Source organism: Nipponia nippon, unplaced genomic scaffold (genome assembly GCF_047370975.1).
Source record: "Nipponia nippon isolate SJK-2023a ecotype South Korea unplaced genomic scaffold, ASM4737097v1 scaffold_8, whole genome shotgun sequence".
In the NCBI taxonomy this organism is placed as follows: domain Eukaryota; kingdom Metazoa; phylum Chordata; class Aves; order Pelecaniformes; family Threskiornithidae; genus Nipponia; species Nipponia nippon.
This window is the reverse complement of record NW_028262402.1, coordinates 46,898,282-46,916,092: the sequence shown is the minus strand read 5'-3', so window position 1 is coordinate 46,916,092 and position 17,811 is coordinate 46,898,282. Positions and strand designations below refer to the sequence as shown.

The 17,811-nt window shown below is 33.1% G+C and overlaps 1 protein-coding gene across 2 annotated transcripts in view; it reads right to left on the bottom strand.

Moving 5' to 3' along the window:
- RFX3 (regulatory factor X3) overlaps positions 1–17,811 on the bottom strand; it is a 133,686-nt gene that overhangs the window by 16,673 nt on the left and 99,202 nt on the right. For both annotated transcript variants that reach the window (XM_087741336.1, XM_087741337.1), the window contains 6 exons: positions 13,778–13,959; positions 13,105–13,224; positions 4,702–4,823; positions 3,382–3,494; positions 2,460–2,575; positions 1,807–1,961 (listed from right to left, as the gene is read on the bottom strand). In XM_087741336.1, coding sequence (XP_087597462.1) covers positions 1,807–1,961; positions 2,460–2,575; positions 3,382–3,494; positions 4,702–4,823; positions 13,105–13,224; positions 13,778–13,959 — 808 coding nt within the window. The remainder of the gene's footprint in view (positions 1–1,806; positions 1,962–2,459; positions 2,576–3,381; positions 3,495–4,701; positions 4,824–13,104; positions 13,225–13,777; positions 13,960–17,811) is intronic.

Here is a 17,811-nt window from a genome sequence, read left to right as displayed (position 1 = left end):
AATGTCAAACATAGTAGGTATCAATTATTCAAATATGACTGGTAATTCTGGAAGCAAAGACCTAGCATGAAAAGGACCTGATGCCTGTAGTTATTGCTATTAAATGACTGTGTCCCATTTTCTTGAAACCCTGTACTGGCAATGCCCAATGCATCTTATGAATTGGGCAGGAAGAAACCACAAGCTAAGGAGCTATCATATAAAAACTTTTTTAGAGACTGCCAGGCTGTGCAGGAGAAGCAAGTGAAAAGCAAGGCAAAAAGCAGGTTTGATTAAAAAGATGTCTGCACCACCTTTTTATTCAGAAAATAATGTGCTTTTGGAAGACAGAGTTTTAATTCAACCTATTAAATGTTGTAATTAAATTTCTGGTTTTTTTTATCATTGCCTATTCACTTGTGATAGAATATATTACTCAAAAATTAATATCTTACATACTTGCATTGTCATTAGATAGAAAAGTAAAACATCAAATATAAACAAATGCAAAATAATTTATACAAGTAATGGTTGACAGTAATTGCATGTATTTGAGAAAACATTTTTCCTTTATTCTGCTACATAGACGGAAAGATAAATTATGTCAATCTCTACACCAAGAACATACTCTTTCCTTAAAAACAAGATAAAACTGACTTTCTAAATGGCCAACCTTCAGATTTTATACATTTCCAGCTTCAAAATTTTTTTTGTATCATACATAATTTACTAAGACCTGATTTTATTTCACTGACAAGCAAAAAGTCAATAAAACTTTTCTGCAAGGAAGTACTTGCAAATATTCTCATGGAGTGCTTATTACTGCTGGAGTCACTATAGCAGAAGAGGTGTTCACAGCATGACAAAATAGCTTTGTTAGCTGCAAAGCTACCTAAGGTCCTAATTTTTAAAAAAATATTAATCCAACTTTATAAAGTGACTGTTTTCATGGAAAGGATATAATATGTAGGAGTTATGAGGTTTATAGTGGGTTGCTAACATGATTTCTATATAATATTTAGCACAGCATGCGCAAGACAGTAAATGCTTTATAAAGGAGTTCAACTTTCTTCACATAAATTCATTTTCTACCAAACATAGCCATAAAAATACACTGCTGGAGCAACAATGGATTCTGTGAAAATTAACTTTGAAAAGAAAGCTGTAATCCTGGTAATGGTTGAATGGCCAGACAGTTACTGACTCTTTCATGCAGGATGTATGACAGAAAGAACAGTACACTGGAATAATAAATTGGACTAAAAATTTCTGAGTTAATTTTTCATTGCCTTAACTGTCATTAAAACTGATTTCAGCAGCCACTGTTAAGGAACAAATACTAATTGTCCAAAAATGGAATCACAAAGATCATATACATTTTTTTTCAGACTAATCAAAGATTAATATGTAATGTTTAAACTAAAAACTACTGAATTTAGTGGAAAGACTAACTGACACTTGTGCACACTGGCTCAGGGCCATAGGACTTATGTCTAAGTCTATCAGGTAGTCTAGATGCAGGGTAAAAGGAAAACATTTTTAGCTGAAAATATAACACACAGAGAAGGGTGTACCTTTAATAGGAAACTACATCTTGAAAACTAGATCTTCCAACCACACTAAAATCCTCAGTTACTTTTAAAATACAAAGCATACATCAACTCTCAGCACAACTTCCAACACAACAAAATTAAGGATAAATGATAAACAATACTTTCCTAACTTTCAAACTTATTCCTAAACCTGCCTTGTGAGGCACAAGACCACCACCACCATACACATGCATGGACAAAAATCCTTACAAAATGTTTCAGGTGTTTAACTTACTAGGAATAGGTCTAAGGACATCAGGAATGAGGATCTCCACCAAAGCCTGGTACATCACATGGTCACAGTTACACATCCATTTCAGAATAGACTCATTCTTGCACAGAGTAATCAGCTTTGCCTTTGGAAGTCGACTTTCTATTTCACTCAGATTGCTGGTGTGAAGAAAATGTAGCAAACCAATAAATGACAATGCATTTACAGCAGGTAAAAGCCTGCAATGGGTGTTAAAATGTATTATTTTATAAAGATGTCATAGATGTGTCAACTACACCCAACAGAGCTTCTTTACATGTTGCGTCACATGGAAATGGATTTAAAGAATGCCTCCACAGCTCTGCTGTAGCTCATAAATTATGCAGAAGTATGAATGATCCTTTTGGCTTAAAAGAACTGGATAGAATACTGGGAAAAGACACTTTTACTGTAGTTGTCCAAGTAAGGAAAAAAATGGATGACACAATCATTTCAAGACTGCACTTTGGCATGCACCCAGCCTATACAAAAATGCCAGACAACATCAATTTAATTTGAAAAATTAGCATATGAAAAAAAATTATTAGTCTGCAGGTAAAACCAATAGGATATTTTTTATTTGACACTTGTATAATATTATCATGAGAAGCAGTAAACGAATAGAAACATTTACTGGCCTTGGTTCAGTAATAGTAGTGCCATCAGGTGGAGCAGAGGGAGAATAGCGCCAGAAAGTTTGCCACAATTTTTCTATCAGGCTGAATTGAAGATTCACAACCACATCCAGTATTGCCTGAGAAAATAAAAAACAAGTACAGGCTCTCTTCTACTCAGCTTCCCCCACTCCTAACTCCAACTAGATCTATAGCTTTTTTTCCTTCATCACATAGTGGAGCTAAGGCAAACTGTACATTTCTTAAGTTATAAATAACATCTGTTTTAATAGTTTGATACCCATAAATTATCCAGCACTATAAACTGGTGTGCAGAGACATGAGTAAGGCCAAGTGCACATGCACGGAAGCCTCCAGGAATTAGCATGGCCCATGGAAACGTATCAGACGTATTCACCCCAAGAAAATGTTTAATGCTACTGCAAAAACAAAGGAAACCTGCCATTTTATTCATTTTCATAATTCAGTATAGCTTTAAAAGCATCTTCAAAAATAATTTTAAAAGACATATTGTTCAATATCAAATGTGGCTTAAATGTCTCAATGTTTCTTTAAAATGAGAAAAAAGTTACTGCTTTTAGGGTAAAAAAAAAAAAGAAATTATAATTTAACCTGATTTACATTTCCTATTGACTAAACCAAAGATCTGCATGTACAATCTGAAGTCTAGTTTCTCTAACATTCTGAAAACGTACACATAACTACATTTCATTCTCAGTGTCTATCATATATTACTTTTTTCCCCTGTAAAGGGGACCCTCCAGAAAATCTTTTTACTCATGTTCTTTCCAATGAAATAAGCAAAACACCCTGGGGAAAAGTCACATACCACTAACATGGCTGCAATATATTTGGCATTACTGTCTTGTACTGACCTTCACTAGAAGTCATGAACTTTAAAAAATAAATGGTTTGTAGGAAATACCTCACAGTGCTCTCGATAAAGACTCTGCAGTGATTTGATGTCCTCAAAGGTAGTACCATCTGGTAGAGAAGATATTTCAACTTCTCCAAACTCTGGAAGTACTCGAGATGCATCTGTTTCCATGACAACATAATGAAAGAGGGCTATTGTGAACAGTGCCAGTTACAGTACGATTAAGAAAAAAATTAAGGATGATACAAAGAAATAAATTCCAAAAGGTCATAATGTTCAAAGAGAAAAGTCTTTCATACCTGTTATATGTTAAAATTGTAAACAAATTCAGCCAGCATTTTTTAATCAAAAAGAAATATAAAATTGTTCTTGAAGACATTAAAAAGATGTCATGTACCTATTACACCTATATAAAAAAAGCTAACACACACGTTTTCAGAATATTACAGGCTGAAGGAAAATATCTGTGTCACTGTGTGAAAGATTAATCCCTGAATAGTTTTTTTTTTGTTCAACTGAATAGTTTCTATGTAGCCAGGTATGATGGGGCTAGTAGACTCAATATACATTTTTATTTGAAATGTACCAGACTTGCAAGTAGAGCCAATGTGTGCTTTTACTATTTTTCACAAATGTTTCCAAGAGACAAGTTGATATAAGAGAAAAATGCTAGACTGAAAGGTACCTGGAAAGGAAGATTCAAAACACTTTAATGCAACCCTCATGTTCCCAATGATTTCAATAACAGCAAAATTAGGCCAAAGGATTTGGGACTTGAAAATCCCAACCAAGTAAGCCTACACCTTCTGCAATAACACAGCCAAAGTGTCTTTCTACATAAACAAACAACTAAATTACCATTTGCTTCCATTACTGAGAATACATGCTTAGCTGGATCAATGAATCCACAACTTGGACATTTTTAAACATGAACTTTGGGGTTCTAGTTGAAACTATTTGGCTCTTTCCACTTATAACACTACAGCACACTTTCAAAACAGCCCACTGGATGGTTAACCTGCAACAGTAATAAAACACCACTGCCCCCCCCTTTATGAAATAAAATGCACTGTAATGCACATGCAGGGAACAATAACCGCAGGAATTTCCACATGCATGTCTAATATAACTTTGCACAGCAACTGCATTGTGATTTATATAATATTAAATATATCACGCAAATACTGAATTTGCATATTTTTTCCTTTTATACTTACATGATGCCTATTAAATATTACATAAAACTCAGAGTACAGAACATATAATTCAAGTGCCTTTCTGTTCTGTTGTGAGTAAGAATTTTAAAGAAGGCATGACAACAAGTTCCTCTTACTTATTTATACAGCAGTATAAAACCTGCTTTCATACCTAAAAACTGTTGATGGTGTTGACTTTGGGCAATTACAGTTTGTTCAACAGATGTGCCTGTCTGTTGACCACTTCCTGTGAAGCCATCTGCAACTCCATCCACTTTCTGCATAGGCTTATACCTACAAAAATATCAAGTACAAAATTATCCTTTCTGTTCACTTCTTCATGAATAAGATCATACAATCTACATTCACTCTGATTTCTCCATCTCAAAATAAAATTCTGAGGAAAAGTAACAAAAGAACTTAGACATTTTTATGTGTTTTGCAAATAACAGAAGAAACAATTACTAAGGGAAGCTAGAGCATTAACAATGCATTACAGAACTCATGATATTACAGCATCACTACCAATTTCTTGTGGAATTTAGCTTAGGAACAGCATACCGTAAGACCAGCTAATTTACACCAAAAGGAATCAAATCTTTCCCTTTCCAAATAGCTTGACTTCCCAATAATTATGTAATGCAAAAATAATGTTTCATTACTTTAAGAAAAAACAACACTACTGTCTGAGGTTAGCGAAAGACTTTTCAAATCCAACAAACTTCTCTCATAAGCATAGAATGCCTGAGAAAGCTACTTGGAAATCTAAACTCTTCATCAGTCAATCCTCAGAATCTTTTATAAAGAACAAAAATCACAATGATACAAATAGGAATGCTGGTTTGGATGGTCAAGTGTTGTCTCAATAATCAGTCTGACAGGCTAAAGACCATGCCCGTCATTTCCAACACAACTGAGAATCTGATCTGTCCCAGGTCTTAATGGTAACATCTTGGACACTTTGCACTTTTGAAAAAGAATTGTAGCTACTGGGAAAGAAAATAAGAGAAGTCCCAAAGCTAAATAAAGTGTGTTTTAACGATCACTCGAATTGGAATTATTGTGCAGACTGTAGAACTCCATACTAACTTCAGAAATGTGACATGACATCCCACTCTCAATGCATTGCTTTGAGAAACAGCTTAATCAGTTGGGAACATTTCATTTTGTTTCCAGTAAACATAAACCAGCATTATCTCATGTAATTACTGAGACTTTACTTTAAAAGGAAGTTCCCATGAAAAACATCCATTCAATATTCTACGCATTACTGACATGAATCTAAATATACAATAACAAAAGACAGACAGAAAGTACTCTTTTCAACAGAACGAATCCTGGGCTGATTAACAAATAGTTTTATAACTTTAGGAATTTCAGTGCTTGGGAAAAAAAAAGAGACCTATACCTATCCTATCTCTAGGACACTTATATGAAGTTTCACTTTCTGCAATGGTCCGGTGTAAAATCCTATGCCTGTTGAAGACAATAATGAAACTCTAATCAACTTTAATAAAGAATAAAATTTCATCTCTGGTATCACGGTAGCACTGAACTCTTCTGGATGAGCTTGTTATTATTTGATAAATCTACTCGCAATCCAGGCAGTTCATCTGGGAAGAATTCTTAGCTTCTCTCTCATTATACATTATAAGAACAAATACCATGCAGAAGATCAACTTCTGGAAATATTTGTAAATCAAAATATATACTTTAAGATAGTTCCATTACTTTCTGCAAAATGTATTATTTTACTGGCCCTTCAGCTCCTGAAATAGGATTCAAAATGTTTTGAATATATAAAAATAACAGTCCTCTTAAGAGTTTTTCAGTTATGCAAAAAAACTTTTAATTAAAGTATAAAAGCCAACTTAATTCTTTGGTGCTAGGAATCAGGATTATCCACCTACTTACTCTGCTGTGCTTTATATAAGAGATGCTGGGCAAAATTCTTAATTCTGGCACTGTGAGAGGTAACTTGTCACATGAGTTAACCAGTTTCAACAGCATTAGCAAATCACTTGCAAAATGAAACCAAAGAACAAAAAAAAGAAAAAAAATTCTTTTTCAGGAGCTTCAAATGAAACATAAGCAGACAGTGGTTAACAATTTTAGATCTGCTGTCTTTTATGTACAAGTAGAGTTTTGGCAGTTTAGACATCAAGCAGCTCTTCAGTTAAATTCGAGCCATTTCTGGCGCATGGAAAAATTAGTTACAATTTCCTAACTGGTAGGAGTTATATTTTCTAAAATTATCCAGACTTTTACTCTATTTCCCTATTTTACTCACTACTAACCTATACTTATGTCATCTTTCACCTTTTTCTTTTAAATTACTAGGTGCTAAGAGACAGAAAGGACACCATTTGAATTTTATATAGGTTAGCATGAACACAGTAAAAGTTTGCAAAGTCTTTAGTTAACAACAGACATTTTCTCAATTTGTGCAAAGCTATGAAAATAAAAAAAAACCCTAAACCACTGAAATCAGAACATGGAATCAGGTGATTCAGAAATGACACTGAATGATATTCTGGTCTCACTTTGCAGTTAATTTAGAACACTACTTCATTGACTTCCATAGTTTGTGACATAACTTCATTAACAGAAACTTCCTCTCTCACTGCAGAACAGATTAACAACTTCCTGACTAAAATTCATGTGCAGCAAACAATCCGTATTCATTAATAAGATAAAGAAGAAAGGGGAAGTATAATAAAATGCCTGCTTGGTTTGAAATGCACATATGAAATTGGTAGGGAAAGAAACAAGCTGAAAACTATCAAAACTAGAAGAAGCCAAAATGGATTGACTAAGTCACAAGACAGACAAAAAACATATAGCAGCTTTTTCAGTTAAATCTTCTGCAGATTTTGTTGTTTGCTTTTACTGTTGCCATGCTGCCACTATTTGGATTTTACGCCAAGTCTTAGAATTGAGTATTTTTCTGAAAAATCCAACTCATGCTGTTATGCAATTTATAATATTCCTATTTTTCTTAAAAACTAAGGCTTCTACCCTTCTGGCTTGCTAAAAAAAAAAAAACAAACTGTAGAGGTTCTAGAAAGAAACGGAACTAAGCTCTAAGGATTCACTTCTATTTTATTTTTATTTTAAAGATTTTTAAAGATTGTGATTTATCATTAGGAGTTCATTGACATCTGTGAGAAGTGAGTTAATGTACCAAACTATGTAACAAAATAGTGACCTTATGCATAACAATGTGTAAAGTATGTTAAAGCATTTTACTACGGTATGCAAATAAAATGTTGCCATTGATGCTACTAGGGGAAAAAATCTGCGTTTAAAATCAGGAGAAAGCAAAAGTTGATTCAAACAGCTTGCAACACCACAGGCAATACATACTAAAGCTGTTCACTACAAGAAAATTAAAGAAAATTAAATGCTTTAAAAAACTATTGAAGATACAAAACCTGCAAGTAACAAAGAAATACCTGAGAAGCATTTGGATGCTTATCAGAGTTTTGCTGTGTAAATCAAGTTCATACTAGTTGCTTTCTAGCGTTTGAAGAAAATAAAAACACTTTCAAGTGTACTGTTATGCATACATCATAAAGCTTCAAAAATAATGCAGAGGCTATATTTCAATAAAAGCATAGTTATCTGAAATCAAATATGGTAAAACTGTAAAGAAATTTAAGGAATGCAAATTTCATGTGTATGCTTTTAAAACATCTCTCCTCGGTCCAATAAGCATGGTTGAGATACATCTAATCTAGAAGCCTATGCAGAACTTCCTAGTTTTTTAAGTCACAATCACCTCAGCATCACAACCATACTATACACAAAGTATCTGTGCTTGTTCAAGAGAAAGACTGTGAATTTTTTCTGAACTACTCCATTAGGAAGTTGTTTAGTAGTTTATCATCTAAGTTCTCTTATTATCATTTTAGGATATTGTGTCCTAACAAACTTGTAGCCCAGCGTTACAGATGTCAGTATTTGTTGGACTATGATACCTTGCTCTCTATCTTCAAAAAGAATACCACTATAAAAATGTATAATTTCTCTGTTGTCCATAAACCCAAGCCCTTTTAAAAAACATCTATGAATACTTGATGCTTTGGACTCACAGTGGCTTGGTTTAAACATAATATTTGACTTAACAGTATATCAAGGAAACATGAGACTACAGGAACGAGAACAGTAGAAAAATACAGATTATTTTCTACATAAAATAAATACATAGGGTAAACAACATCTATAGGAAGTAGTGATTAATGATTTCTGGTTAGAACAATAATATATGTATTATCTGAATATTACAATGTACAGTAGATAACAATACAGTTATTTTATTTATTTGAAAAAAAATCTTAGCTGAATGTTCAGCTCCCATAAATGTAAGTAAAAAGGTATAATTGTTGTGTGCAAGAACTGAAAGATCTATTTGAAATTAACTTGGAAAGCTGGAGGCTTACTTCCAGAAGTAGAATTTAAAATGTATGTTGTTACGAATGCCCTAAAGAAAAGCATACTTGTATCAATTTCCCTAGAGTATGCCATAATGCTAATTCAGCTTCTGAGCCACAAGCTTCTACTCATTAACAGAAACAGGATAAAAATGGAACTTAACTTTAGGAACTGTATCTCTGATACATTTCCCTTAAATGGTTTGACAAGAAACACTTATGGGAAAGAGATTTCATAATAAGATTGTACTTTAAAGTGGCAAGTGTTTAGTGCCAGACTTAAAACTGTGTAAGTATATTTGGCATAATATTTGGGTTGGATATTACTTTATTTCTTCCTATCAGTCTTTGTCTGAAGTCCATTCACTGTTTGTCAGGCCTGTGTCTGACCCAGAACTGACGGAACCATTTAAATATCCTGTTTTTTCCTACCCTGGAAAACATCTAGGAGCAGGATGACAGAGGCAAGCCAGGCCTTCCCTTGCAAGTCTGAGCCATACAGCAGGTCCAGCTGAAAAGCAGGGTGTTAGCTATTATCTTCCAGCCAAGACTAGTCATTAACTGTGCATTTCTTCAGTTCAAAGGTTCTTTAAGTCTCTTGATATGTGGTTGTCGTTTCCAAACCACTGTCTCAGCTGGAAGATAGGACTGTTAGCACCTGTGATCTGTAGTTACTCTGTTTTTTTCTTCTCACTGGAACAAAGAGTACTCCCACAGCTCACATGATCACAACCAAGACTAAGCAACTAACAGCATTACCTTCCATCTGAAATTTATGTCTGATAAATCTCAGACCCTTGAATTCAAGCCCAGAACAAGCTCTGAACATGAACATGCAAGACCACCTTGGGATATTCAAGTTATGCAAATAGAAAAGGTGCATGACCTTCAAATTAAGAAAAGGAATGAAGAAAAATGATCTGTACCATACATTAAGTCTACAGTCTTTGACAAAAAGGACTAGAAGTGTTCATCCAATTAGGTATGTATGATAGAGGTGGTAGAATTGGTATAACTACACAGAAAAAGTATACTGACTGCAATTTACCACTGATACAAAGGACAAAAGAAACATTAGAAATATTAATAAAGCTGGAGAAAGAACGATGTTACTCTAATCATGCAAATTAGAATAGCCAGTCCTCTACTTATGTCTTAATAAATCCTGCTAGAATTCTTCAATACACTAGGGTAACTATGATAAAAATACATACAGACATATATCAAATATTGAAATTAGATACTAAGCATGTTCTGGAAATGTGGAAGAAATGTTACTTCAAAAATACAAGTTTACTTTTTAAATTGTGCACTGAAAGTTTTAAGTCAAGCCATTTTTATATTTAGCATTTTTTCCCCCAAAAACCCTAGCTTCTGAGGGCTACAGAACAGAAGCATATCTCAGTTTCCATTAAAATTAATCAAGCAAAATATACAGACATTTTTATTTCAAGAATGTGGAATAAAGCTTGACATTGTGCGACCAAAGACTACCCTAAAATTAAAAAGTAAGATTACAAAGAGAGAAGAATGGACCAAAGCTTATGATTACTTCATGCTAGAATGGCTGTAATGAAGTAAACAGGCTAGATTGTGGAATAATTTAATATATTCGTTAAATCCTTCTCTAATATGACTATTATAATCAGCACATTCCAATGAGACAAAAATGTTCTGGAATCATCACACTTGGCTTTGAAAATCCCTGTTTCTACTAGAAAATTCTGCAGTTTTTTGGTTTAGATAAGTATGAAAAAGTAAGTTAAAGTAATAGTGGCTCATGACTTTCCATTTTTCAATGAAAATTTCCTATATTTTGTTGGATAAACATCTTCATTCTGAAAATTTCTATATCCTATTCAGTATTGCTAGTATGTTTGATGGTCTGCAGAGCAGAGACAACATACATTTTTCACAGTTCAATTGTCAAAGTCTGGCTAGCTCCTTGATCTCTGCATTTTATTTATTTAGCATGCTGGGATTTTGGAATGAGAAAATATTTTACTGAGATTTGTGTACTCTGAACTAAGGGATGAACAAAGATCCTCAGAACTACTTTGTATGAATAGTACACCAGTAGGACCATGTGAAAAATGCTTCGATTTCTAGGGTACCTAACTGGACATCACAAGATTTCAAGAGTGTATGCAAAGAGATCAGCCTGTCTTTTGTCTTAGAAGACAAGAAGGTAAGTAATGCAAGTTCCTGAGCAAAGAGATGAAGCTTCATGTAGGAAGGTGTATTGGGACAGCTGCTTTTAAGGATTTAATAGCAAAGCCATTGTTATTATTAAGATATAACTACACAGTGGCCTTTTCTGCAGTCAGTATTGCAGACAGCTGATAGAGGCTTCTACTTCTCTCCTTCTCCTATTCTCTTCTGTCTTATTGCTAGCCTCAACTGAAGATAATGCATAATCAACTTTTCTACTACAGACAGTATTTTTCATGGAATAGTTACTTATTCATCAGCATAATTACCCAGTGCCTTGTAGATCCCATTCTTCATCTGTATCTTTATAGATTCTCATAGCAGAGCTTAAGATTGGTATGAACTGAATATGAATGGGAGCGTGCTTGTGCGTGTACGTGTGTGCGTGCCCAAAACATGGGTTAAAGGAAAGGTATTCACTAACTACTACACAATGCCATATGTGAGATTTCATTCAAATATATAATCAGGGAACAAACTGACATAAAGATAATGTTAAGAAAATGCCACCAAATGTACCTAGGTGAGGAAAATAAGGGAACTACGTAAGACATATGATGGCAAACAAAATAACAGAGCAAATAATAAAGAAAAGTAGTATCCACTCCTAAGAGTTACATAGTGCAAGTTCAAAATCACTTTGTCATTGTGAGTCAAGAAGACAAGAGAGGTGATGATGATTAGATAACTGGCATAATTTCTCCAGAATTTCATAGAAACAATTCTAGTTAGACATTGTGGCATATGTCTTGGTGCATACATGTGATTTTGAGCGTGAGTGAATGAAATCTGTAAGTGAATGAGCTTGAGTGGAAAAAATAAGCTTGCTTGGAGATTTTGTAAATATCTATCACCTTTTCTTGCCATATAATCCTGTGATGATGTTTGTAACACGAATTTCCTACGTGATCACTTCATGCTTCCGTACTATGCCCAGCACAAGACAGTTAAGACCACGTACCTTACGATGAATATGTATTTAGTGCTGTAACTACTTCTGGAAGTGATAGTAAAATCATTTCAGATTAAAGTGATATCTGTGTTTGAAGCTGAAGTTTGAAGTTGTATTTTCCACAACCCAATTGTGTCCAAGGCCACAAAATATGCTTAGCACACTATACCAAACTGTTTGTTCAATTGGATTTTTTTTGGGTAATAGCTCTAAAGATGTCTTGCTTGGTACGTTCTACCTATGAGTTTCATAGGTAGAAATTGCACATCTTAGATATTTCACTTTAGGGTAATATGGGAGGCTAGTGACATCAATCAAACAAAAATTAATTTCATTAAAATGTACTGATTTCCATTTTTTTCCTAAAATTTTCTGTTCAAGATAGTTTTTCATATGCATATTCACACATTCTTTCACCACCACCATAGCCCTTTGTGGTCACTGTGCCACTGCTTTCAAATATTTCTGAGCTTTCACCGGATCCTCAGGAACAACAGATGCTGAGGGAAAATACTTACATCAACTTAGAGGCAAACCATTATGGTCACATTAATTCTTTGTAGGGAGAGGAAATAAACATCAAACTGAACTTAATCATAAGCTCTCTTATAAGCAGCTTATACGTAAAATGACATAGTAATGAAAACAAACAGCAATATTTGAAATTCAAGGTCTTACTGCTTTTCTTCAGCTTGTGCGATAAGAACTCAAGATAGTTAAGAAGAGTCTGTTCATATCATATCTCACTTTATTATTATTACTTTTTGCAAATTTATGACAATTTCTAGGTAAATATTCTTTCATGTTGACTGATACCTAACTTCAGTGACGTCAACTGGATATCTAGCAAACTTTTATTTTTCACAGCAGAGAAGCTGAACAAAAGTTGCGTTAGAATTTCAACTTCTCCATGTAAGGAAAAGTAAGGCTTTACAAAGTAGAAATATTAATAAGTACTCATGTTCATTTCACATTTTACCTCTGTTTCTGCTGCATGGGCTGTTGTCTCATAGCCATATATTGCATGTCCTCTTGTAGTCGATTAAGAGGAGAGTCTGGCTTGACACGAATCCCATAGTAATGATATTTGGAGTTTCCCCTTTATGAAAGACCAAGAATTAAGAGAGCAGTAACACTAGTTTCATGCATCTACATTACATTTACTTTACAACTTACATTGACAGGAAAATAATACCCACAAATCAGGCCTGACTCTCCTGCCATACCTGTTTTACATGGGTGTCATTTTTATCACCTTTGGGAAATTACTTCACTTTCTTAAACAAATATTATCCAGCATTTTAACTTGTAATCCACTTGAGTAAGAAAAATAAAATGCAAATAAATACAACTTATCTAGTCATGGAGAAACACAATTCTTAGTAATTTCCAAACAAGCTACATTTTATTTGTAGTGATAAAAATCTACAGTGTATTTATCAAAATGTAAATACATAAACAGTCAAAAACAGGAGAAATAAAAGTATAATAACATCTGGAAAAGCATAAAGCTGTTTAAGAGACAGAACTGACAGAAAACCACTGTAATATTTAAATACAAGTTTTATTTATTTTTTGACTAGCAGACAAGTTTCTTACTCATAATTATTACTTGTGTTTTCTATATAGTTAAGGATTTCATTAACACAAACCTAGTTCCAAGTCTTCTGGTTCGTAATCCCATGAAGATTGACCGTATGAGTTTTCCAAAGGAGGCAGCATTGACTGGATCCAACTTGTGTTCCTGACAATGTCGTAAGTAATGGTTGTAAAGCGTACTTCTTGGAAGGCTCACTCCTTCTGCAGTTTCATAGTTGTCTAAAAGCCATTGAAGCTATATCACATACAAAACAGAGAAAAAAAAAATCATTATTACTTTATTAAAAATATCTTTGCCATACAACTTATGACAGTTTTGAAACCACTCTTCAGGTCTATTAAACAATTACTTCCTTCTTCAGAGACTCCTTAAATGCTAGCTATACCACAGTGCTTTAGGATCTTCAGAATTACCAGGAAATAGCAGAACTCATTGCACTTGTGACTCAGATAAGTGTCCACTTCTTAAAATATTTTTGATTCAGTACCACACACCAGTACTTGATAAAAGCATCTATGCTTTGGAGACAAACTGTTAGTACTGCAAAGAAATAAAGTAATCATGACCATAATTCACATAAATTGCAGAAAACAAATTCCTTGGAGTAACGACAGTTAGTTAATGTATTTGTAAACCTGGAATATTATACTGGGTTTTTTTGCCTGACGTTAAAAAACACTTAAAATGACACTTAACTGAATAGGATATTTTTTATTCTCAGACACATAAAAGAAAAAAGCTGTTGCATGTAAGTCAAAGAGCAACCCAGATAACATTGAAAATAACTGGTACATCTATAATGCATTAGGGGTACAACCCCTTTCAGTTGTAGCCTGTTTGCCTTTGACTTCCAGGAGAACAGAATGAGATTCTTGGAAAAATATTAATCTTTTCATGTAATTGTGGTAGGTAATTTTAGACACATGCAAGAAAAGACTTTTTACGTAACATCATTGGAGTCACCAAGTTGTGCACACTAGTGAAACACCCCTGGCTGTCACTAATATACAAAAAAGTAAAAAGGACAATTTAATACTCCGAGATTAAACATTACAGAAGAATGACAAAATAGATCAAAAATAATATAGGTTGAGGATGCATTTAAATTCCACTGTTTCAGTCTTTTGATATGCTAACATTTTCCCCAGTACTTGCCATTGTTTCTGTTCCCGGAAATTTTCCTTTAGATATAGCTTGAATGATTCACAAATTTCATTTTCTTTTTGAATTTTATTTCTCTGTTTTCCTAAGTATTTATACCAAAATAGTACAGTGCGAATATTCAAGCTTGCTAGGATCAGAGATCTTACTAAAACTCTGGATTTAACTTGATTATCCAGTGAAAATGCAAACTAAGGATGTTGTGTCTTCAAGACTTGCTACAAACTTTTGTTCTGACAACCTAGCTATTCACACAAATGTGTAATAATTTTCAATTTAGTCCAGCAAAGCAGTAACTAGTATAACCAAAACACAAATTATTAACTAACAATAAAAGATATACATGGTCTATGTGTTATTCATTCCTTTGCAGAATTATTTTCTGTTACAGCAGTGCACAAATTCTGTTCCATCAATGTTCAGTGTAATTTACCATGCAAAGAACGTGAATATTTTAGTGTGCAATAGCCATGAAATATTTAAGTCCTGACCTTTTCTTTATCACAGAACTGTTATGTACTAAAGCACAGATGATAACAAACATATTGAATTTACAGCTATGTTTTAGTCACAGTGAGAAATTCACCAATACAAATGCAAAAACATTACTACAAAATTTACTTTAGACCATTCAAACACCATTTTCATATTTGCTTTTTATTGAAAAATGTCCATAACTTTTCCATGTTTCTTAAACATAAGATCTAGAAAAATACACAAAAGTAAGATGTAAATGCTTCCAAGACAGAAAATTTTTAGCTCAGTTTGCAGGTAATTTTGCAATTCAAATAGACAAAATGAAAAAGTACAGTTCATCATCTTTATATCAGTTACCGTACCATTATTTTAAAAGTCTTAACATTCACAAGTGCTTCCAAATTGAGCATCTGTCATTTTGAAATAAAGCTGAAGAAAAAGTACAATCATAAACATTAACTTTTATCTTAATGTATTAAACTTATTTCACTGAGTGAAATGAGAAAATCACCTGACATCAGCCTGTCTGGGCTTAGAAACAAAGGTAATTACATCTTTCAACTGTTGCATTTTATCTATATTTAAAATCTATTTATACATCTATATTTATATTATATACATTTACATAACATTTGTCATATATTATTGAATCTATAATTTAATCAGAACAGATACGGAATGTGAAGTATTTCTGTTTTCCCCAAAGGGAAAGACTTCATCAATCCCAAAAGACTGACAAACAAAAAATAATTATTTTCCAATAAAGTTCTGTATGCAGCATTGAAGATATTTACCTCCGGATTGATTCTAGCCTATTATGAATCACTTTAAATGCACTTTATTAATGATATGAGTTTTTAACAGATGATATTTCAACCATAACTTGCATTATTCAACACCAAAAAAACCAAATCAAAAGATAAGTACAATATAAGAATTTTTGCTCCTGGGTGGAGTTACTTAGTAGCAAAGGCTTGAAGTCATTACTTGCTAGATTATAGCCTGGAAGAAAAAGTGCAGTTAATATATGACTTTAAAAGGAAAATTATCTCCAAACATTATAAAAATACTGTAAACAACTTTAAAATTAACATTTTTCTACCAAGATGAAATATAATTCTAAAACGGAGCTGTTCAGGTTTGAATCCTGGCTTTTTAATTCGTAGTACTGACCATACTGTATGGATAAGATGGGTAAAGGTATGAAATATTTAGAGACCTGTTAAATTGACTGTGACTCCAATTAAGCTTCAATATTTATAAAACATTCAACTATCACTTAATTAAATAAGTCAATTTCATGCAGAAATAAATCAGGAAAGAAAAGAATACAGAGGAGAAATGACAAACTCCTTAAAATGAGCACACATGAATTTAGGCAAAAAAAAAAAAAAAATCCTAGAAAACCTTGTGGAGGTATCATAGGGCAAAAATCCCAATCCTCATACCAGTATTTTCCCACAAATTAATATATCATCTGCAAAGTGAAATTTAATTAAACACACAATTTAGAATTCTATTTTAAAACCTATTAAACCCAATTATTTTAATAAATGCCAAACCAAACAATTTGAAGTCAAAATCAAGAACAGTTCAAAGAGACAAAGGCTAAACCTATACTTAAACTTCCTCCATACTCTCTTTACTTGAGTTTAAATACAATAAGCATTGTTTTAAAAATAGGCAAAACATCCAGTAAGTTTGATCTGGATTGTTAACTTTTTCCAAAATGACCAAGGCTAGGAAAGACTGATTGCCACAGAAATATGTACAGGGATCTTGTTTTTTTTTCCCCACAGAGTCAAATATATATCCCTATCAGAACAATTTTGAAAAAGCCTTCACAGCCAAGAAAGAAATATCATTATAAGACTTAACAGTTGGATGCGAACCTCATTATTAGGAACACATTGTGAACAGTGCATAGCACCAGGCATGAGTGGAATATAGTTTACTGGGGCACAGCAGCTTATCTTGTAATTCTTCTTAGTTTTATACCAAGATTCTGGACTTCATAATAGGATTAAACACAAACTCATCAACAGTTCAAGTGTTCCAAGTCTTAACATAAATTTTTGACACTTTGCCAAAAAAAGTTATGGTCCCTTTAAAAATGACATTTAAATACTAATTTTGATATTGTCTGTCTAATAATACCTATTATTATTTAAATAATAATTTTGATACTGTCTTGTCATCAAAACAATTATTTTATAAACATCCAAGGCAGAATCTAAAAGTTTGTCTGTATAACATTTTGTATTACTTTTTGTAATATGATTTTCCTTTTTCAATTTTGGCATTTTCTAAATTAAAAAAAAAAATGCTTAAAATTTCCACAAAACAATTCTAGTTTTGACTTTGACATAACCAGACCCATACAGAAAAAGTCCAAAGCCCAAACCCAAACCTGCTAAAATATACATTTTAAATTTTATTTTTGAGGGA